Source organism: Hemibagrus wyckioides, linkage group LG03, assembly GCF_019097595.1.
Source record: "Hemibagrus wyckioides isolate EC202008001 linkage group LG03, SWU_Hwy_1.0, whole genome shotgun sequence".
In the NCBI taxonomy this organism is placed as follows: domain Eukaryota; kingdom Metazoa; phylum Chordata; class Actinopteri; order Siluriformes; family Bagridae; genus Hemibagrus; species Hemibagrus wyckioides.
The window spans coordinates 15,393,560-15,417,995 of record NC_080712.1 but is presented as its reverse complement, the minus strand read 5'-3'; the positions used below and the strand labels follow the sequence as shown (position 1 = coordinate 15,417,995).

General features: G+C 38.4%; 2 protein-coding genes across 3 annotated transcripts; both read right to left on the bottom strand.

The window, feature by feature from the left end:
- Positions 1–147: 147 nt before the first annotated feature.
- inpp5f (inositol polyphosphate-5-phosphatase F) lies at positions 148–14,974 on the bottom strand. Of its 2 annotated transcripts, XM_058386269.1 has the most exons (21): positions 14,542–14,974; positions 11,785–11,865; positions 10,007–10,143; positions 8,317–8,445; positions 7,909–8,076; positions 7,365–7,421; positions 7,068–7,269; positions 6,752–6,931; positions 6,466–6,533; positions 6,155–6,279; positions 5,735–5,812; positions 5,191–5,311; positions 4,899–5,027; positions 4,327–4,444; positions 4,033–4,231; positions 3,703–3,723; positions 3,251–3,322; positions 3,092–3,165; positions 2,845–2,973; positions 2,628–2,715; positions 148–2,513 (listed from the first exon to the last, which is right to left on the bottom strand). In XM_058386269.1, exons 1-21 carry the CDS (start codon positions 14,636–14,638, stop codon positions 1,382–1,384), a joined length of 3,405 nt encoding a protein of 1,134 aa, XP_058242252.1. In that variant the 5' UTR covers positions 14,639–14,974; the 3' UTR covers positions 148–1,381. The 2 variants fall into 2 exon arrangements, with proteins under 2 accessions (XP_058242252.1, XP_058242253.1); XM_058386270.1 differs by lacking the exon at positions 3,703–3,723 and having other exon boundaries at positions 14,542–14,973.
- Positions 14,975–17,592: 2,618 nt separating this feature from the next.
- On the bottom strand, positions 17,593–23,838 carry bag3 (BCL2 associated athanogene 3). The gene is made up of 4 exons (XM_058386788.1): positions 23,613–23,838; positions 20,256–20,585; positions 19,294–19,680; positions 17,593–19,022 (listed from the first exon to the last, which is right to left on the bottom strand). Exons 1-4 carry the CDS (start codon positions 23,802–23,804, stop codon positions 18,333–18,335), a joined length of 1,599 nt encoding a protein of 532 aa, XP_058242771.1. The 5' UTR covers positions 23,805–23,838; the 3' UTR covers positions 17,593–18,332.
- Positions 23,839–24,436: the final 598 nt, after the last annotated feature.

Here is a 24,436-nt window from a genome sequence, read left to right as displayed (position 1 = left end):
TATACATATACATATATACATATACATATATACATATACATATATACATATACATATATACATATACATATATACATATATATATATATATATATATATATATATATATATATATATATATATATATATATATATATATATAGTTTGAATATCAAAATATATTTGTCAAGCAAATACTTGATGCAGGTTCACTTTGTAAATAAACCCTTCTGTTAGAATGAAACATTTTATACAAGTATAATTTAAGACACTGACCACTTTACCATTATCCTACAGCATTTCTGGGGGGAAAAAACCCCTAAGCAGGTTCTTTGCATAATCTAATAATTAATAAGTAAGAAATAATTTTAAGTATATTTTCCCCACACGATTAAAGGTACAATAAGTAATTTGCTTATGAATCTTGTTACCAAGTTGTAGCGTTTTCAGCAGCATTAGAAATAAAATCAGTACTGTATTTAGCACAATGTACATTACATTAAAATCCAAAGCAAGGAGAAGAGAAAGGCAGTCTTCCACCGGAGTCTGCACTTTTGATCTAATATTCCACTTCTTACTTGTTTACTATCAATAATTTAACATTCAAGTTTTGATGGATCTACTTATTGTACCTTATGCAAACTCTCAAATTGAACAGTTAATAATAAAAAAAAAAAAAAAAAGAAATGAAATGTTAGTAAGGACTTTGAGGTCAAGTGACTTTCCCATCATTGCAATCGCTAAATTTTATGCAAATATATGTATTCTATTTAATATATGAAGTGGAAGGCCCTACTTCTGAAGACTCAATAGTTTACTGGACAATATTTTACCATAGAGTATAAAGTAGAATTCTGGTCCTAACATTGGTATATTTCTATTGACATGTAACACAACAGATACAATTCTTTATATGGAGCTTTGTTTACATTCCTCCTTTTCTAATGTCTAATACTGAGCTGCCCATCAAATAGATATTATTAGAGCCTGACTGAGTTTTTTTTGTTTTTAATTACACGGTTCGGCTATAGCTACAACGACAGATGCAAAGAAGAGTACTGCACAGCAGGTGTCACACGTGACTAAACTAGATCTTGACTCTCGACATGCAATAAGACTTGCTTGCCCCAATCTACCTAAGATTTCTCAACATGCAAAACCAGCAATGTATAGTTAATGTAATGTTAAGGATTTTACTCGCAATAAGGGCACAGTCAGGTTAAGCTTAGGTATACTATATATACTACACAACACTGGCTGTAAACATCAGTTACATTAACTGGAGCGGAAATATGGAGTAATTGACTGTACATTTTTTTTTGTGCAAACTTATGCTACTGCTACTGTGCTAGAAGTCACAATCTACACTAAAAATGCATCTGTATGAGGCCAAACAAACACGTTATATCTGAATGATCCTAGTCTGGCACTGTGTAAACATAGCTCGCAATTCATTCTGCTGTGTTTCATTGACAGCTTCAGGCTCTGGACTTTTTTGAACTTTCGCCACAGCAAAATTTATACCTTGAGTGAGTCCGGCCTGCGTCATGTTAGCCACTTGCACTACAGAGCTCTTAATCTTAGCAAAGGGGGACACCACACGACTTCCGTTACTGTCTGCTGGAGAAGGTCCTAGACTCCCTTCCAAGATGGAGCCAAGGCTCTTTTGGGAGCTACATGATGCGGCAGAACCTGGGGGCTGGACGGTGAGGAGTTTTCCTCCTGAGATGGAAGGCTCCACATCGAGCTGAGATGGACGAGGAAGTTGCTGCTGCTGGGTATTTGAGGTTTCTGGCTTTGAGCCTGAATCTGGAGGAGCTTTGAGACCCTCAGGTACTTGTGGTTTTGCTGGCAGGACTGGGCGTTCTTCGAACACTTCTACCGGTTTGGTCTGGGCATCCTGGACAAATTGGTGGCAGTAAGCATCGATTGGTGTCCCAAAGTCAATCAAGATGGCCTCCTCTGCTTCTGAGGCTGTACCAGGGGACTGAGAGTTGGGTTCAACAGACAAGCTGTCCCCTAACTTGTTCTCACAACTTGTGACACGAATAATAGAGGGAACAGCAATTTCAACACTTCCAATGGACTGGGACCGGCTGGCAAGTCGAGGTGCAGATGCTACAATTCCACAACTGGGAAGTACATAGTCAACATTCTCCAGGGAACCTGAGCATGGCTGCTCATCTGAGTTATAAGAGTCAGAGTCGTCAGAGATCTCTAGATCTGAACGGTCATTACAAAGGTCCTTCATAGCTCCAGGGCCTGGATTGCCATCAGAAGTCTCTAAACTGCTGTCTGATTTCCAAAGGTTCACCTTCATGTTGGGCTTTAGGAAGTTTACCTTCACCTCTAGTCTGCCTAGCGGCTTGAAGTTTCCAATGTTTACGTTAGTTTTTGTCTGCTTTACTTTCTGATTTAAGGATGAGAATTTGTTCAAGAAGAAACTTTTGCCCTGAGCTAAGCCTGAGCCAAGTGCTGGCTCAGTGGCTTTTCCCTGTATGCCCAGGATGTCTTCATGAGGTTTGCTGTGCTTCCTTAAAAAAAAAAATAAGTCAAAAGTAAAACAAATAAGAAATTCTACTTTGGAAGACAATGATGTTACTGCTGGAGTTACCACAGAATTATCGTAAAAACAGAAGTCTTTTTACCTTTCCAATTTCTTCTCAATGACTTGCAAGTCGAGACCCATAGCTTGTTTAGTTATACGGAGCATCTCTGCTATACACTGCAGGGTGTCTGAAATGTAAACCAAATGGCAAATACATCTGAAAACTTAACAATAATTGCAAACACACACTCACACTTATAATAATCTACATTAGTTCCAGATTATAATTTAGTATCATCTAAAAAATGGTCTTGTACCTTTTCCATCATCTTCTGGGTTCCGTGTGACGGCCCTCAGCGTGTGGAAATAGCCACTAGTCTCCCCATTGGTATAATGCAGTCGCATACAGGAGTATTTGGGTTTGCCAAAGAGAGTAGGCTCTGGGCCTGAAGACAAAAACCATTATAAACAAACATGCCAGTCAGAGTGGCACACAAATAAACCTATGTGGCACACATAAATAAAATAAAAAAAAATCAAATACATTCCCCTGTAAGTACCTACCTATTTCAATCTTTTCCAAGCCTTCTAAACCAAGACGCTGGTACTGGTTAACTTTATCTGTCTCCTCATCATAGCTGAAAGGGGAAAGAAGAGAGATGAGACTTCTTGGCTAAAAATTGTGGCAAACTATCAATCGTTAGACAAAATGTAAGCACTTACTAAGCAACGTAATATGCACAGTTGGACAGCAGTAATAGAACGTCCACATCTTTGTGTGTGGCATCAATCAGACTATTGAGAAACAACAAAAAGACAGTCAAGTCAAAAAATGTTCCAATTTCCCTCCAGAAAACCTACACCAATTATGCTTGAAAATGGAAACCATTCATATACAGTGACAAGAAGTTCTCTTGACATGTACTAATGAGAAAGAACCCATTTACAGGACCACATTTTGACCTGAGATATAGTTAAAACAAATAAGTATATTGACTCGGGTAAGAATCTCATGTCATAATATGGGTTAATAACAGGAACAGAAGTGCCGACCAGCCTGACCAACATTTGTTAAGATTACAAAATCATTTAGACATCATTAGGACCAAAAGATGTAAGAAAATATAACAACTCCGTCACCCAAGGCAGCTGTTAAAATACATGAGTACAAGTACCTTCGTGCCACTGCCATTAGACTGAAAAAGAGTACACAAAAGTGCATTCACATTGACATTTAATAAATATTTAAATTCCTTGTTTTGTCCCAAATAATGCTAAATTTCACATTGTTGCTTCGAATATTACTCTGGATAAACATCATCTGCGAATTTTAACACTGATTTGAAAGGAAAAAAATCTAATACTGTGGTTTGGTGGTTCAACACCCTACTCTCTTACATAGTTATTGTCTGGTCTCCTGTTTTTCCAAAACAATGCAGGGCTATGAAAGAAAAAAAGGCATAAGCAATGTTAAATACTGCGATAAATAAAGGTGCTTGATTTACCTGGGGTCGCAGTTAATAAGGGCCCAGCCTCCATGGAACTTCTCATCATCTAGCAGCAGTAGCTGCATGTATGTCTGGAGGAGGAGGCTGACCTGTTCCTGTGCTCCTCTCTGGCTCTCTTTCTCTTTCTCTTCATGCTCTTTCTCTTTGCTGAAGATAGAATACAAGTCCTCAGTAACAGGGAGCCCCATCATGAGATCTGCAGAGTAAAAAGAGGATGTGGAGATGTCCAGATCAGGACCAGATATACAAATGCACATCAGCTAATGAGATCAAGTATATTTTTATCCTCACCGATTACAGCCTGTCTGTATGCATCACGGAATCGGTTTAAATAGTAGCGATTGGCTGAGTTCACTCCGTCTTTCATCACACCAGCCAGTTTCCTTTCTCCTGTGCGTGTAAAATCGCCCTACACAATACATTAAGAGTTTCCACAGTTATGCTGCCAGTGGTTAGACATGACAAATAAGACATTCATAAAGTAAACTTCAATGCTATCAACTTTCAAAAGTGTTAGCTTCATAAATAAGAAGCTTACAACTGAGTTGTATGAAAATCTTCCCACAAAAACAACATGGCGCAGCTTTGACTTCATCGGGCCAAAAAAAATTAAGACTATCCTAGTAGGCAAGATGACTTTAATCCCCAGTAGATAAAGCTTTTTTTTTTTTAAAGAACCAAACTACATTTATGAAGTTTAAAAATGAGTGTATTAGGTGAAAATATGCTAATTACATAAATTTTACTTTTATGTCTTTTTTGTATTTTAAAATATTTGCATATATTGTATTAGGAACAGATAAACAGAAAGAGACAGTCCACATAAACCTAGTGACTCACATCCAGTCATCCCTGTGAGTTACCTTTAAAGCAGCTGTGCCAGCATACTGGCGGCTAATGGTGTCTCCGTTGTTGGCCCACATCACCTGGTAGATCCTGTAACATTTGAGGGGCAGTGGCTGTTCTGGGGGCATCACCCCCAGTTTCTTCAACTAGAACAGAAACAAAATACTCTTACGAACATGTAAAGAGCAGCATGGTTCAGGAGAATCACCGATACAACACGGAAGGATAATATGGCATTCAGTGTAGTACTGGATAGAGTTACAGAACCATAGTTCTTTGACATACCAACACAATAGCAGTTTTACACACCTGCTTTTCCATGACCACACGCGCAATGGCTGCTTGAACTACATTAGTCCTGTCCAGGCAGTCCATGCAGTTAATTCGGAAAATGCCATCTTGTGTACAGATGACTCCTGCTTGGTCCACCCTATAGGAGATACATAATCAGCACTCTAGTTCATTAGGAGACAGATATATTGATTTATACACACCATTCTGTATGGTGAGCCCTTATCCATTTGCATTAGCTTGTTAGGACGGGATCAATAGAAGTACTTGACCTGAGACAACAAATAGCTTTCCATATATGCCACACCCTCCCAAAAACAAAACCAAAGGTCATAATCTAATTTCGGCTGAGAACTTAACTCTAAGCTCCAAGGAAACAACTTTGTCAATATGGCAAACTGAAAAATTAACATTAACTATGTATGTTCCACTTTTTAATATTTCCGGGTATACAGTTTATATAGTTTGCAACTAAGAAAAAAACTAAATAAAATACCTATTTTTTATTTCATAGGCACTTTAAAATTAAAAAATATATATATATATATATATATATACTGACCATCCCCATCGCATGTCTGTGATGATGTCAGAGATGGCGTCTGTGAGTGTCTGGACATTCTCAAACTTCATCCCTCGACTGAAAAAAGGATCCCGTGTTCATTTACAAGATTAACTACACACAGTTCTTCATCTTAATCTAGTCCATGCTGCTACAATATATTCATACGAAAGGCAGTGCCTGACTAAGTCTGCATGTTTACTCATTTTTAAAAAGTCAGGAAGTCACGATATGGCAAAAAACTCCAGCACTGTTACAGAAACAACAGTCTCTGAGACAGAAATTAAATGAAATTAATATAGTGTCATATAGTTATTAAAAAAATAACTGGGTCACATATTTCTCCAGATGATTTTGTTTCATATCTGCAGACTTAACTTAGAATAACATAGAAAAGCAACATGTAATATGTATTCTCACCAGTGCTCATGGAAGTCGAATGAGACATAGGTTAAGTTGGGGTTGTTGAAGAGCAGCACCTGTTTAAGATATGCATCACCAATCAACTTCTCACGCCCATTCTGGTCCACCAGATTGATAATGACCTGGTGAAATAAATAAAGTATTATCAGTCCAATCACTGAATGATCAGAATACATCTATTCTGTATGTATATTCATAAGTTCACAGTGTATATTTATAAGTTCACACATCAGTTGCATAATTTCTCTCTTTTAACATCATCATCCCTTCTCCTCTTTCTGACTTCATTATCCATCAGCAGGTCTTACCAGTTTTTTATAAATTTTAAGTTGCTCCTCAAAGTGCAAAGAGACATAGGGAGTGGTTTCTTTCTCTCCTGTAAAACAATTGGAAATAAAAACAGGAAATGTTTCTCAGATGAAGCGTTTAGTGTAACAGGACGAATGTCATTAATCGATGATTCTGCAACAAAAACAATGACTTTCTACCAACATAAAGAGTTATATTTTATTTATCTGCCACTAATTTATTGTGATTTCACACTAGGCTTTATTGTTTCATGGTGAGCCTGATGAATGTTCATCCATAGCATACCTTTCTCTAGACGTGGTCTGGGATTGTAGCGGTACCCAGCTTGGCTCCAAAACACTGGGACGGAGCCTCGTATCTGCACGAATGACAGTGTGTGATTATGCACGTGGATTAGCTGCTCTGTCTCCACATAGTTGGCCACATGTCCATCAGCATCCACTCCTCTCCGTTTGTAGCGCATGCCTAGAACCAGAAAGCTCAGGTTACACACGATCACCTTACAGTCCTTACAGATTGCAGTGTCAGGAGCACCAGATCTGGGCCAGAAGTTTCAATTCACATTTAAATGTCACACTTTAAATCTTTAAATGCGTTTTACCAGCGCGGTGACGGCTGCGTCTGGAAATGAGAGCCACCGTAAAGCGAGGGTGAATGTCGTCCACACAGGTGTGCTGCTCTTGCAGTGGTGTCTCTGGGCTGCTTTTTTCCTCATCTGAGCTCTCGTTGTAGTTCACCACCAGCTCCTCTACCTGCACAAAGCCTTGGATAATGGGCACCACCCAAAAGTCCACCTCAGGAACCTGTAATATAGTGCATTCAAAGTTTGGCCTTTACTTTTTGTTGCATTGCAATGGTGTATTCTAAATAAAGTGCATTTAAATGTGCTAGTATGCACCTGCAGGTTAATTAGGTCCTGTATCATGTGTTTATTCCAGAAGAATCTGTCATCAACCTGTGGAAGTAAAATGACAGCATTATTTCAGCAAAGGAGCAGATGAAATGTTTAAACCCTTTGCTGAAACTGCAATACAAATATTAATAACCCATCTCCACCTATTAAACCCACACCACACCCTCTGATGGAAGTATGCAAGCTATACGAGTTGCCTTATAAGGTGAAGGGGCAGAGCTCAGACCAAATAAAAAGTAGTCTGCTAGCCTCCTCCATATACTAATCTGTCTTTTTAATAGGAATATTTATGCAGTTAGTCAGATTTTTCACTGAATCTCCTAACCTTTAGTAGTAAATGTGGCATACACTGACCATAGCCTGACAGGAAAAAGGGAATACAAAGATAAAACCTGGAATGTCTTATCTAACTTGTACATATAGCACTTTGACTTCGAATGTGGAAAATCTAGCGCTATTTGTTATTTGTCAGTGTATGGTGTGTAATGTGGAACATCCTGACATTGTCCAGGACAAAGAGGCCCCTCACCCGTTTCCACAGGGGCAGATCAGACTTTTCTGAGGCTCCCTGTCTTTGTACACTATTCGTAAGATCATAAGTGGGGCTGTAGTAAAAGGAATCAGAGTCCATGAATATCTTATAGAGCTCATCAAGCAGTCTCCTCTCCAAACGCTCCTTTTCTTTGTTCTCTTTGACCTGAAAAACATAAGCACATAAGCTGGTTGGAATTAAATAAATATCCATTAAACATAGGCCTGTGGCATGATTAATGTGATACTGATACTGATGTTATCAAAACCAAAAGATTAGGAGACCAACTGGATGACTGGTTACTTTTGAAAATGTAAAAAAAATGGCATACAGAAAGAAATACACTATTACTTCAAAATAAACATATTTCTAAATGTATAAACTTCTGTAAAAACAGCCATTAACCTTTTTCTTGATGGGAACAGCAACATTGGACTTGATTTGACTCAAAGTCTTCAGCAGGAACTTAGACTCATCTGGAGACTGGGTAATTTTCTCTGGTTTGTTGATCCCAAAGTGGTGCTTCTTACAAAGCTATAAAAGATAAAGAGAAGCAAAACCATGCTGACCACATCTGAATCATTAATCTCACTTACACAGCAAATGAAACCACATGATCATGGTATTATTAAGATGTGTGGCAGCCTGAGAAAACCATTCACATGGTCAAACCTTGACATTTTCTACTATAAAAAGTAAAACATTTTTAACGAATTACATGTATACATTGGAAAATGCATTATCATTTGTGATGTGCTCCACATCTGTCCCTGTCTCATCACCTGAGGTAAACTTCACAAACACCATTTGAACCTCAGCCATATCGCCATCTCCCCTTTCAAATGGTCTAGTATCAGTGCTAATAATTGCTAATTAATTAACTTTTTTAAAACACTGTTTTACACTGCGGTCATCTTTATAGAAGGTGTTTTTATGATATGACAGCACAAGAGCATCATGGACATTTTGTCAGTCAGTCTGATCACAAACTGAATATATTCAAGCTTATGTCAGGTTTGCTATGACACTATTCAGTACGCTAACTATTCATGATCATGAGTGACACAAGTGCATCATGGTGTGAGGAAATGCTATAGTTAGCAAGGTTTTTCATATCTTTAGGCAAATTGACAAGTTCTTTCCGCTGCGGTTGTTAAACTGGCTCCTTATATAATGTGATATTTGCAAGTAGGTTCAGTCCCATCAATGAAAGTAACCTAAATAAAATGGTTCTAATTTCCATGTCATTTTATTCAAATATATTTTTGTTTTATTAATTATTTATGTTGAATTACATTGTTAAACTAATTTTGGTCAAAACCCAACTTTCACCTTTTTTTGGCCAGAATTCATCCACAGTGACCTCCGATAGGTTTTCACAGACAATGACAATATATTTATTGTCTGAAGGATTCTATAAGGAGCACAACAATACTTCTACCCTTCTAATGAATCCATGTGCAATGATTACAAGCGATGGAAATCTGATCTAAAGCTGGTCTGACTAACTATATACATTTCTAAGAGAAAATCTAGATTCTCAAACAGATACAAGCTAAAAAACATCCATATTAGCTATCCAGGGGGAGGACTAACATTGCTACATATCAGAATAATCATTCTGTGGTATGTGGTTGAAGATACTGACAGAGCACCAGAGGAATGATTACAGATTCTCAAACAGCTGACGAAGTCTCAGACAGCTTCACTTACGTGAGCAAACCATCTTTTCCGAGAAGCTCTCTTGAGAGATTGACACCTTAGAAACATCTTGCTTCTTCAGGATGACCTTCGAGACACACACACACCACCTCACATCCTCTAAATAACCTAGCTGATATCGACTGAATGCTATTTCACTTAGGAGCCTTCGGTCGAATGTCTTCTAATCTGCGTATAATAAAGATGAAGGGCGCACTATAAATAGGGAATGAGATAGGAGTCTACTCAGCTCTCAGGGAGAACTAAAGCTGAATTCTACCAACATGTTCAGAGAAAAGGAACATTAAAACAACACAGGCTCTTTGAAAACAGAAGAAACAAATAGAGAAAATGTTCTGCATGTGCTTCATTTTAACTTGAGACTACTCCTCACCTCTAATTCCAGATCCTGTGGTTCATCATCTGAGAGTGGGATAACGGTTATTTTTGTGATCTTGTACACCTTGTGTTCTCCTGGCAGTAAACCCACAAGTGCTTTCTGGCGAATCAGTATCAGGCCAAGAGGAAAGTCTGCAGGGGAAAGGAAAAGGGGTGCGTCATGCTTAAGAGCTTCCTTACATTCCACACCCTGTGACGGCATCCTTTCCCAGTCACAGAGAGAAATTGCTGGCCAGTGCTGATGAGTCACCCCTGTGAGAAATGCTCTCAGCGAAAGTGACGACTACACGGGCGCTTCAGCAAGATGTGGATTAGTCAAGACAAGTAAGGAATAAAACATGATGGTATGTGCAAAACTGTCCTGTGCCAAAAAACCTGTAGAAATAACCCTGTATGGCGACAAAGCCCTGACACAGGAGACTTCTACCATAAATGTTAAATAAATGTCTCCAAGCTTCAACATATCCCTGATTATTTACAACTGGCTTACTGTTAGGCTTAGATTATGTGGAGCGTCCACTATACAAGCCCCTGTGAATGAGCTGTTATTACAGAAACAATAACGTATTACAGTGAGCACATTTACCGTCAGCACTAAATTAATCAACACCTTCTGACCAACAATTGAACAGGGCTGTGGGGTCTAATGAACAATAATTGTGTCCAGAAAGAGAAACCAAGTGTTCAGTAATCAGTTTAACAGGATAAACACATCACCTGAACTCTGCTGCATGAAACTGAACTTCTCATTATACGTCTCTTGGCAAAGTTTCATGTATAGTTTAAGTGGAATTGAAAATAGAGTATGCTGTTAATCTCAGAATGCAGAACCTAGAAGTGAGGATTTGCTAATACTGATCTGAGTCCTGCAGAGGAAGGTCAAATACATATATATTATTTAGGACTCTGTAAATGAGTCCAGATGGTGTGTTTCTCCTGGCAACTGATTGCATTGTTTCTCTTTCTAAACACAATTATTGGCCTTTGTCTCCTAAAGTTGAGATGCACTGAGTTGGTGGAGGGAATACTCCATCTCTAAATATCTTCCCTCTCTTTGAGTTTTGTAAATGATTACAGTTGATCAAAATAATCTTTCAGTTTACTTTGAGTTATTATTTTTTCCACCTAGCAAAGTAACTTACCCGACCCAGTTGTAACATAAAGAAGAGCAAACTGGTGCAATTAGTCTGCAGGATCCTTTTCAGAAACCCAAGAACCTTTTCATTAACAATTTCCAGCAGGGAAATCTAAAACATTTTCTGTGGACCAGAGACAACTAAGCACTTGCTTTTCAGTCTGAATATTGCTCACTGTTCAGTACATGCTTCATAGAATGAACAAAAACCTACCTGCAGTTATTAAAACTCAATCTCAGGCAGAATATTTAAATCCTTGGCATAATACACAATAGGAGGTGCCTTTTTTGTTTAACCTAGTTCTAGTTGAATGCCTCTCACAGCAGGTGGCTGTTAGACTATTTAACATGTTCACATCAAATTTATGCAGCAAACAAAAGAATCAATGGCATAATCAAAGACCATGAAATTCCACCTTCCCTACATTCATTATTTTGCTCTTCTTTGTAGACTAACCGTTGAATCGTTACGCTGTTTTACATAATGGCCACAGTCCATGCAAAGCAACAACACAAAACAGGAACTTATCCAGGAATAGTGCAGTTATCAATCAGGATAGTCAAGTCCCGGTGGAAGTGTACCAACTTAATTTCCTCTTTCAGTTCCTAAACAAAAACAATGTCGCCATTTATCTTACCAGCATGAAGTTGGATTTTTCCAATAACGCCCTCCACCAGTCCCAAACATATGGGATTCCAAGCTAGTAGCAGGTCAGTTGCTGAAACACAGAACAGAATAACCAGCAGATGATACAACCACAGAAACGAGTTTCTGTTAACACAATTTTTGTTCTGTTAACACATGTGTACAATTGAATTAAATGAACAGTTTAAACTTGACCACATAAATGTATGATCTGAAGCTAGTCAACTGAAGTGCGATTAGTGAGTCACACTTTTGTAGTGTACTTTTCTCTGAAATAACTGGCTTTCCATTAATACCATGTTTCATGTGTAAATGCTTCTGCATACAATTTATGAATACATTAGTTTGTATCCAGGTTGTTAAATGACAAACTACTGCTACTCTCTGACAATCATAGAAACCGATGTCTAGTGTATACCTGCATATAAAATCAAGAATTCTTTCAAACAAGTCGGTGTCAGTGATCCACGCAAACAGTGGAAACCCTTTTCCAATTAAATAATGAAACAGTGCTGCAACCCTAACCCGGCTCAGCTTGGCTGCACACACAAGGTAAAGGCCAGAGAGCCCAGAGTCGACTCATTCACATCCTAACAGGGCTTTGGCACCAGGTCTCTATACCAGTCATGAACAATTGACTGCACTAAGAAGCATAACCATGCAAACTCTAATGTTACTGTCCTCCTGGTCATTCAAATGCATATTATTCCTGATTGCTTTCCCTGCACCATTTTTCCCCACAATTAACCCATGGGTTCAATTTAAATATCAGGACAGAGAACATCTGAATAATTATTCATGGAATTTAAACGTTACTTGCGGCAACACGATATTAAAACTACACATAAGCGCAAAGTCAACTTGGACAAAATGGTTGGACAAAATGAGCTGCTCATGTAACAAAATGACATCATCTTTGGCAGCACTACAGTTATCTTTTCACCATTCAAACAGGAAAAAAACAGATATAGATAGACATCTAGTATTTCAGATAAAAAAAAAGGGGCAGGCAAGGGCTTTCTGTTCAGTTTTGAGGTACTGACAATTCTGAGATTTTACAACATATATTTACGTTTACATTTAGCAGACGCCCTTATCCACAGCGACTTACATTTTATCTCATTTTATACAACTGAACAATTGAGGGTTAAGGGCCTTGTTCAGGGGCCCAGCAGTGGCAGTTTAGTGGACCTGGGAGTTGAAGTCACAATCTTCCGATCACTAGTCCAACACCTAAACCACTAAGCTACGACATCTTGGTAGTAGCTTAGTGGCAGAGTACCCTGAAGCACAGAGAAAGCATGCAAACTCGAAAACACATGTGGCAGAGGTGGGAATTGAACCCTGAAGGTGCAAGACAAAGGTGCTATCAACTAAACCACCATACCTCCCATGTGACCCAGATGACACTGATCAGTGAACACTGATTGACTGGGTAGCATTTCCTGGTCCAAAATCTGTATCATCTTTAACCTTTCTTTGGATATTACTTCTGTCACCACAATAACATGAGCACTTACTTCATCTATAGGACACTGAAAAGTGTTCACCATTATCTGTGACATCTCAAACTTTGGACAAAAGACTGAAGCCACAGAGAAACCTCAGAGATTTATGTGAGATGTTTAGGGTTGCGATGTCTAACCACATGTCCATGCCTTATCTGTGTTTCCCACTGAGATCTGTAGATCTGAGAGGACTGCAGCTCCATTTTATTTGTGCGGCTCTTTTAATCATGAGCAAGCCTAAAGTGAGCGTAGCCAAGTAAACGTCCTTGTTACAACAGAAAATTGCAGAGAATCCAGACTCAAAACAGAAGCCATCTTCTTCTGGATGACAACAGACAGTAAGGTATATTATACTGTCATTACAGCGCACCAGTGTAGAATAGTAAAAACAGTAGGAGCAGACTGAGTATACAGGTCGTGGGATGAACACAGGATAGTCTTTATGATTACAAGAGCAGTTCTTAGGTACAAATCTACAGTATCCAGAGATGAACAGGTTTCAGATGAAAAGATGCAGCTGTGATATGATGGACTTGTGTGAACTGGCAGATCTCTACATCTCCAGCTGTCCTGTGCTTTGTTGCTCTTCTGACATTTCATCGGGCTACCTTCTACATTCAGTCCCACATTCACAAATCTACATGTTGTGACAATAAACATACGCTTTGTGTGCATGCTTTCAAATATGCACGTCTTTATAAAAGTCTTTTAAATTTCAGACGACTTAGAAGATGGCTTGAAGTGAATACATTGATGCAGCTCTTCCGTTCGTGAAAAGTAGGGCAGTCCCGTTATTTTTAGCACCTCTATTTAGTGCGCAAACCCCGCCTCCTGCGCAACGATTGGGTGAAACTTAAAACAATCGAAATAAACTGCTCAACTGGTCGACGCTTCTAGGTGTGTTAGCCAATCCTAGCACAGAAGGCGGAAAATACCGGAATACGTGTAGGAAAAAAAAAACATTAAAACGGAAAGCACATATAGATTTCTATACATGACGGCCCAAAATACTCTAGCCATTTAGTCGTTGTTGGACTGACTTATTCGGCAAAACGACTAAAGAGTACGTTAAAGGAGTAAATGACTGTCTTTTCGTGTGCCATGTAGAGTGTCCAGATATTTATCTTGTCTATTATATATGTCTAACTTTCAATCTGGCAAGAAATACAGAGATAAACTGAACTAGCCCTAATCGCCACATTTATTATAAACAGCTGCACATCAGCACTGAATTAACTTACCGGGTCTCACGGACATGGAGCCATCCTTCCGGCTGCACCACAGAGCGTTGTCTCCACTCTGGAGAATGTAATGGTCTTTCGCCTGAAACAGCTCCATGTCGACGTCAAGTCAAGGTGAAAAACATGCAGCTACAGCACAGTGGACACCTTTCCTCCGAGAGCACACATCAAAGCAGCCAGCTCAGGTAGTTAGCCGGCTAGCTAAACTGCTCTAGTCCTGATTATTGACAGTTTAGTCTATTCGGCAGAGACAGCGTTTACTACAGTAATGAACCTTAACATTGCGTTAGTTTAATTTGTTATAACAGCTATTAACCTGTTTCCCTTTGCTATCGACGAAGGCATTTCAACAATACTAGTCAAACGGGAGATACGTCTAGTCGTAGCCTGACTTAGGCTGTGATCTTTTCTCCCCGTGAATGAAGAGCAGAGCTGTGTAGAGGCGTACAAGGTTGCCAGGTATGTGTAAAATCCCACCATCGCTAGTATCATATAGTTCAACCTATAGTTAAACTGTTTTTTTTTATTGCGTTCTGAATAAAACAACGCAAAAAACTAAAGATATAGGAAAATAAACAACAACGGGGAGGTTGATTAGTTTCTTATAACAGTACCTCTTGAAGTACACTATATTGCCAAAGGTTTTTGGACACCCTTCCAAATCATTGAATTCAGTCTAATTTATAATTCATCACTCTAATTCTACTCATTAAATTTGCTCTAATTCATCCCAAAGGTGTTCTATCTGGTTGAGGTCAAGACTCTGTGCAGGCCAGTCAATTTCCTCCACACCAACCTCGCCCATCCATGTCTTTATGGACCTTGCTTTGTGCACTGGTGCACAGTCATGTTGGAACAGGAAGGGGTCATCCCCAGACTGTTCTAGCAAAGTTGGGAGCATGAAATTGTCCAAAATGTCTTGGTATGCTGAAGCATTAAGAGTTCCTTTCACTGGAACGAAGGGGCCAAGCTCAACTCCTGAAAAACAACACCTGAATTCAATGATTTGTAGGAGTGCCCCAAAACTTTTGGCAATATAGTGTATGTTTTATACTACAACAATTGAATGATGCATGCTATTATTTGTTTAAAGTTACACTTAATCTTTGAAACATCCATGAGACGTGTTTGTGTCTGTTATTACATTTGTTTTAGTAGCTATACATAGAGCAAACATAGAGAGACAACATAGAGCAAAGCAAAATATATAAGTTAACTGATAAAGTTAACATTAACATTAAGTTGACATAAACGTTACTATTTTTTTCCCTATATTTTATCCCTAATAAGCAAGCCTGAGTTGACAGTGGCAAGGAAAATATGAGAAAGAAACCTTGAAAGGAACCAGACCCAGGAGGGAACCTCATCCTCATTTAGGTGACACTGGACAGTAAATAATGTAAATGTAAATAATAATCATCTCTAGACTTAACATACTGATTTCGGTCCATGCTGAATAACCAGCTTCTTCCAGAAGACATCAGCATATCAATGATACTGATAAGACAAAGCTTTCTGAAATCAGTGACATACTTTAATCAGTCTATTATTATCCTTACATGTATATTATTCCCCATACAAGGCCCCATAATTGGAACTGTTATAGAAAGAATATGGAAAATTAGACGAAACTGCTGTAGAAATAATACCATATTATAACAAGTACATTAATATAAATCCTCCCAGAGATTCTGTTATCCACACCTAATCAACACTATCTCACTAATCCAATTTAAGAATCCAACAGCAGTGTTTTATAAACCTTTTAATAAAGAAAGAATAAAAGAGAATTATTAGACCATGTTCTGTGACTTATATAAGTTACAGTGTCATACAGAGCCAGTGTTAAAATAATGGTACTTAAGGCATTTTATAAAAGTAAAGAAACTCATCCAGGAAATATAATAAAAAGCATAAAAGTAAATCACATCATCCAAGTTTAATATGCAAATACAATTAATGTATTTAAACGCATCAGCAGCAAAAAATAGAGCACATACCGAGGACATGGCAACACCGGAGGGGAGTGCCTGTGTCTGAGTTCCTGCAGGAACCACGTCACGTGACCGCATCCGTCATTTCAAGGGAAAAAACGGAGCATAACAACCCAGGCCTGTTCATGATTCACCAGCACTGCTGCTGCTTATAAACCTGCTCTCTGCATTCCTTTGTTTGATGTGGTGAAATAATTTCTTCCATAGCCAGTAATCAGTAATCAAATCCATTGTCTTGTTTGATTTGGAATATTTTTGGCATATTAACTCACAAAATTTCAGAATCTAGTTACAGCTTTTATACCACATTGTTGAAATTGACCAACTCGGTACAGATATTTATTCGAATCAGAAGTGTATAGTTTGTCTTCTCTTTTAAAAAATAGCCATAATAAATATACACTCATCATACAGGGGCACTATGTGTGAATTTGATCAATATAAGGGGCCTCGTAGGGACCACCACTGATGTGACATTATTTGGGCAGTGGATGATTCACAGCACAGCACCCAACATGGTAATGTATTGAGTGTTGGCATGAACACTGGGGTCTTTGAACACTGCGGTGATGCTGTGGATTGAGAAAAGTCCACCAAGGGATATAGGATGATAAGAGAAAAAAATGTTCATGGAAAATGAGATTTGTTATGTGGAGGTCTTTTTTTTATTGATAGATGGAGTATATTGTGTGTAGCAACAGATTGGCTAAATCAGCAAATACTTTAAGCTTCAGTTTGATGGCCTGTTTCAAGTATGGTATTATAATTAGCCTGGATTGCATCTGAAGCACAGTGTTTTTTAATATTGTTATCTCATTTACAATGATATTAGACCATTTTTTATTTTCTTTGTCAAGTGCAGTAAAAATGATAAAGCTGAGCTATAATTACACATGCTCTATTTTACTGCAGTAATTCTGATTATTTTCTTGTTGATATGTGGTAGTTTTCTTATATGACAATGTACTTTGCAACCAACTGTACCAACAGTAGACTGCTACACTATATCGCAGTCTAAAGGCTTGCGGAGAAGTCATATGAGAAGGGATACACAGTATACTTTTCAGGTCTTTTATTATTCATGTATATTTTGTGTTTTAAGAGAATACACTTTAATGGAGATGGATGACATTTTTACCACTGGAAAATATGTAAAAATGTTCATTTTGGCACAAAAATAGAATAGAAATATAACACTGTTTTCTATATCATTCAACCATTAATACTGATGTTGACAAGTATCAAGATCACAACATGATAGTCAAAACACGGCTAATCTGATCAGTTTTCCAAATGTAAAGAATAGATCTATAAGGAGATTGTTTTCGTGTGAAACCTTGACCGTTTTTAATACTTGGTAATCGTTTGTCTTTGCCCACTGTTATAAAATCGTTTAACAAAATCAGCATCTTTCTAAGAAACAATGGGTATTCTTATTGGAATTGTAAAAGCTTTTCGTCATACATGGAAAAGACTAAAGGCAAATATCGGATACTCGTCCTAAGTAGAAGCAAAAATAAAGCACATTCATTTGAATAAAGGCCTCTTATTTCAGACTGAGTTTCAGGATGAAACTTAGCCACGACAAGGTCACCACTATGGTCCTGCTACAAGACAGTTGTACAGTAAAATTCCACAAGAGCGCCATTACATAACAGCACGCATAACTTCACTCAGCAAACAAATCACATATTAACTGTCAGCCAATGGAACAATTATATTAATTGTGCATGCAACCAATAACAGACTGAGAAGATGTGATTGGTGTCTCTGTCACACTAGAGCTTTGGTTTGCAGTTATGATATCTCCTTGGGCTTCTCCATGTCTGCCTGGTTGATCAAACTCGGCTCTCCTTTCTCAGCTTCAGTGCTGCAGATGCCCAACTGTGCTTCTGTTTTCTCACCTAGCATCTCCAATTCCTCAAGAATGGTCTGTACTCTGCGGACACCATCACGTCGGGCCTGACGCACATCTACACGTCCCTCTGGGTCAACCGAGTCCAGAGCCAACAGTTCTTTGGTCAAAAATTCCTCCAGTGTCAGATATCTTTTATCATTCTTTTTCCCATCAAAACCTTTTACTTCCTGGGCTAGTTTCTCCACTCGCTCCAATATTTGCTGTACCTTTGCCAGTCCTGGGTGACTTGAGTTTGGCTCCACCTTCTCATCAATTTGAACTTCTGGTTGTGGAACTGCTGGTTCCTGTGATTCTGGTGTCGTTGGAACTGACATGGAACCTATAGTAGGAGTCTCTGGCACTGGAGGTGGCACTTGTTCAAAGTGTAACACAGGGTGTTGTATGGGGCTGTGTATTTCCTGTTCAGGTTCAAGTATGGGATGCTGGGTCAGTGGTGATATGGGATGTGGTACAGGCTGCTGTGGTTCAGCCACTCTCTGAATAGGAATCTCAATGGGGATGGTGGTACGATGTTCAACAGGATGATCAACTTTAGGGGGGATCTCTGTATGTACGACATGTTGCTGGACCTGGGAAGACATTAAGACATTAGTTCCTGTCATTGCAATTTAAGAGTTTGAATGTTAAAATTATTTTTCATAAAAGTAGAATTGTTATCCCTCAAGCCACCCTTCTTTTAGTGCAGTAGTCTAAATTAGGTTCATTATTTTAAACAAAACATCACAGATGTGGCAGCTCAAGTTCATACCAGTATTTTATACTAATGCTTAATGTTGCTGCATGTTTAGTGCATCTCACTCTATATTAAACATGCCTAATTAATAACTCTAATAACATTACCTGGGGCCTCTCAGTCATGACCTGTGATCTGACTGGCTCCTGAGCCCTTACACTGGGGAGTAAGATAGGACTAGCTGAGTGATTCTGCTCAAGCTGGATGGGCACTTGTTCACGATAGGTTGGGACTTTTTCCCGTGCAGAAAAAGCAGGGCTAGGACTCCACTCTTCTGGTTGGCGGCTGTGAGCAGATGGTTGATATTCTGTCTGCCAGAATCGCTTAGGATGGACACTATGGGGTTGTGGGCTTCCACTGCCTCCTGTCCCCTCATGAATGACAGGAATGGGAATATAGCCCGCCCGGAGGCCTGTGCTGCTGGGTCTAGAAGGTTGATGATGCGAGTTGAGTTGAGACTGTGTCCCCTGTGGTGAATGGTGCACATGGTGAACCTAAAATCAACAAAATAAATTAAGATTTCAGAGTTCAATGTTTATTGTCCATGAAAAAGGTCAAAAACACCATTGTACCACCACTGCATACGGTCTTAGATGTTAAAGGGTTCTTGTACAGTTATAGGTTCCTAGCTTCCTGGTAATAAAATACTGTTGTGGAATTTAGCATAGAATCTTTAATGAGAGTGTAAAGATTAAAGGTACATTACAAATTTATACTTCTGTATTATTGTACACCATATTGTAGCATTAATAGTGTGAGAACCAGAAGTGCACTTCATGTACCTTGATGATGCACTTATACAAATGAAAAACACTTAAGGTTTCTAGATTTGGCCTTCTGAAGATTACAATACACACTCTTCAGAAGTCATTAGTATTTTTCATAAGAAAAAAATATCACTTATTTTATTACTAAATATAGTATTATGTACCAAATGTTTATATGTGGGTTTAGGTTTTTGAAACAATTTACCTTGTCCAATACCCACACCCAAATAATCTATACTTTCCCAAAATCTTTTTTCTTTCATTCATGTACCAATCACAACACAAATCTACTGGGATTGTACCTCAGGTCCATGTGAAACAGGTGAACAGGACAGGCAGTGTGAATCGGCCTCTGGCGTGGCCTGTACTGGAGATCTTGGTCGACAGTGCAGTGTGGGAGTTGGGGATGGAGTCCGGCCATCTGCTCTTAGGTTTTGCTGGTTTGCTGGATACATATAAGAAAATGGTGGATACTGTTGTTGCCTGGGTTCAACATTTTCATGGGTGACCGGGATGGGGATATAGCCTTGACGTAGGTTTGGCTGTTTCATCTCCGGAAAAAAAAACTTGTGCGTGTCCTGAGGAGAGGATTCTGTAGATGCACAGGGGCCGTTGGAGGAAAGCTGAGTACCCTGCAACACATTTATCAAATACATTAAACAAACATGTTACTAAAAAGCAGAGTTAGTTTCACAACACAGGAAAGATGCACAGGCTATAAATAATCTCCATCCAGTTATTTAGAAAAAAAAAAGGTTAATAGCCAAAAACCAACTGAAATTACACAGTTGAGTCTCATTAAAAGTATTGGAAAATTGCTATGGGTTGGATGCTTGATTTATGCTATAATGATATAACTATTCTTGTAAAACAAAGTCACTTGGTCACCTCACTGTAAGCTTTCACTTTTCAGCACCATGTAATATTTCACACATACTACACTATGCTTTATTTCGGTTACAGTGGAAGAAAATCCTCTGTGCTAGTAATTTTTTATCTTTGTGAAGGCTGCTTTAGTATAGCCTACCTTAAAATCTTTTCAAAGCTTTCACCGCATTAAATATTTTTCACCTTTTTGCAAAATAGGTATATAATTTTATTCTAATTCTATAGTTCAATTTCCAAAAAAAAACCTGTCCATGGAAGCAAAAAATCTTTTCTGTACTCAATCCAGGATATTTTTCTTAGCTAACTTCCCAGCCATGTATGTAAAATAAGCAGCTAGGGAAAACATTTTAACATTCTGTTCCTTCCACTATGTGTGATAACACTGCAATGGTATGTGCATAACAGTTTTATAACGTGAAATACCTATACAGATTACGAAATGCTTTCACATGTCTAAAGTATTACACTGTGATCATTACTTTGCAATTGGGGATCATACACACACACACACACACACACACACACTAAGCATATGCCAAACACCCCCACCATTACCACCACATGCACACAGACACCTTTTTCCCATTTAAGTCTTAGACAGTTTTGCTGCTTGAAGGAAAATCTTAAATACATGGTCTTAGGATGTAACATGCAAGGAATAAAAATGGTATGCTTCACATTGGGCTGCAATAATCTACCTCAAAATGTTTTATCCCTTTTATACTATTTGTAGTAAAATTAATGTAATGATGCATGTGAAAATGTTAATCCATATATAATTGTGCATAACAAGCTAGTTCCTGATATAAAGTGTGTTTTAGCAGATATAAACTCTCATTACCTTACTTTCTCATGAACTTAAAAAAAAAAAACAGGGGAAAATGCATCTTCTCCTCCATCCTTACATTTATTGTTACTAAGAAAATTAAAAACCTAAAAACCTATGATTTGCCTAGCACTACTTCAAAGCCATGCAGTCGTACAAAATAAATCAAGGCCTTCTAACCTTAAGTTTCAGGAATTCAACAAGGCTATGGTATATGGTCTCTCGACCTTTTAAGTAATTTAATGTATTTGTAAAGTAAACTGCTCATAGTGACTAAGGGACCATACATAACCCATGGCTAATGGGTGTGGTGCCACACTTTCCCCAAAATAAGTTTTACAATTAAATGTCATCTTTTCTAGCTTTAGCGTCACAAGGTCAAAAAAAATAAATAAATCCCAAACACATAAACGGTTCATCCAGAATTAAAATCAGAGTAGAAATCTTCATACCAGTAAAAAGTCTGCAGATGTTGTGTATTACTAGAAATATACGCCATACATTTACCATCACGACATGACTCACTGTGTGTGTGTGTGTGTGTGTGTGTGCTCAATGGATTGCTGTTGGGTTGACACTGTAGCTTAAAATATACTTGGTGAGGGGGTGAGCTTCACTAAACAGATCCCTGATGAGAAAAGACTTGCCTTACTCATCTATGTGAATTGGTGGGTTCAACCGTAGACCATCTCACAAATTTACTTAGTATGCATAAATAGTAACATTGTTATTGCAATCACAGTGTCTGACAGGTAAAATTGTGGGTCCACGGATGAATGCTTTTGGCTAATTATAAAGTTTAGCAGTCATCTTAATGCTATACTTAATAAGTGAGGAGTAACACTAAAAAGTTCTGTTAAAGGCATGTCATCGTAAACAGAGAAACAGAGCACGAGTGACCTTCTGTCCTCTGACTGTTTGGCATGGACACGCACCCAGTTTATCTCCTGGCAGCTGTGTCTTTCCAGTAGATTCTTGGTGACACTAACTTTGGACAAGAGCAAGTGTTGATCTTTCTTAATGAGAGATGCCAGCTGGTGAGCACTAGTCTACACCCCCAGTGTTTCAGGCTCACTTTGTAACAGGAATGTGCTCTACTGTTTATGAGTTATTCCACAGTAACACTCCCTCCCCCAGAGTTGAGTTTATGTTATTTGGGCCCAGTTGGTCTTGAGTGGACCATGTAGATCATCTCTGCTGGTGTTCAATCGTGATAAATGTTACTGCTGGCTAATAGGATTTTTTTTTTTTTTTTTTTTAATTCTGACAACTGGAACATCTACCTTGGCTTGTCTCTGGCTAAAGGCATTAGCTTCCATTGGCTATCACTGAAGAATGAGAGGGTGGATCCGTCTCAAATCCCATGTAAGGAAAACTTTCGGAGGTGCGATAATACCGCACAGTTCCAGCGATATTCCCAACAAACCGCAGTCTGCGCAGCTCCTGAGTCTTTAAATAAACATTATGGAGATGGTCAAACACTCAGGGTCTTTAGACGACATAATAACTGCAGTGCGTCACACACACACGCACAGAGATACACACACACACACACATCAGTCAAGCTTAGATCACAACACGAAAATATTTCCCATCAACCGTTATGAGAATATGAGAAGAAGCGCTATTTTAGGCGCGCAGCCTGGACTTCATGATGCCAATGACTAAATCTCAACTCAGCCATACAACCCATATTCTGCTCTCATAGCATCCATGTACTAACTGGAATTATTCTGCGCAATTTAATAAAAATGGAGCCCAGGTAAAGTTAGACAAACACACTAATGCGGCAGTAAAACTGAGATCCCTGCTCAAACGAACATCAGCTGTCATCCACATTGCAGCCACGCACGACACTTAAGAGGAGGAAAGGCGACACAGAGCAGAGGAGCTGAACTTCCAGCGCGTTTCCCCGCAGCTTCTCTCTGAAGGTTATCCTGCTTACCCGTTTACTGTCGTGCCGGGGGTCGTTCCATGTTGTGATGCGATTGTTGTGATCCACAAAAAACGGCCATCCGGTTTGAGGGTCAATTTTAATCTCCCATCCTGGAGGCAGAGGATCGTTGGTAGCCATCGTTTCCACAGGAGACAGTGTTTTCATACTCCGATATAGCTTCGGTCCTGAATATTGTGCCATGACGGCGCACTCGGGTGCTTTAAAGAAGCTCTGCGGTGACGCGCGCAGAAGGGGCGGGGCTTCGCGAATCAACTAGTGAGCTCCTGAAGAAAGTTCTAGCTCTATCTTTTACCCGGGACATAAAATGTCCTGTATTATATTAGGATCACTTAATCATGCACTCGTCTTCAGTGACCTGATTAATATTATTTTTTTCCGAATACTACTACTACTAATACTACTAATACTACTAATACTTGAAGTTATTTTTATAATAATAATAATAATAATAATAATAATAATAATTATTATTATTATTATTATTATTATTATTATTATTATTATTATTATTATTATTATTGTGTTGTTGTATTTATATTCTGTATTATTTGGGGTAAACTGACATTGGATAAACTTTGGGAAAATCTCTGTCTCACACACACACACACACACACACACACACACTCACACCGAATAACCGAATTTATATAATTTTTTTCCGAATACCACTACCACCACTACTACTACTACTACTAATAATAATAATAGTAATTGCAGTTATTCTGATTATTATTATTATTATTATTATTATTATTATTATTATTATTATTATTATTATTATTATTATTATTATTGTTGTTGTTGTTGGTGGT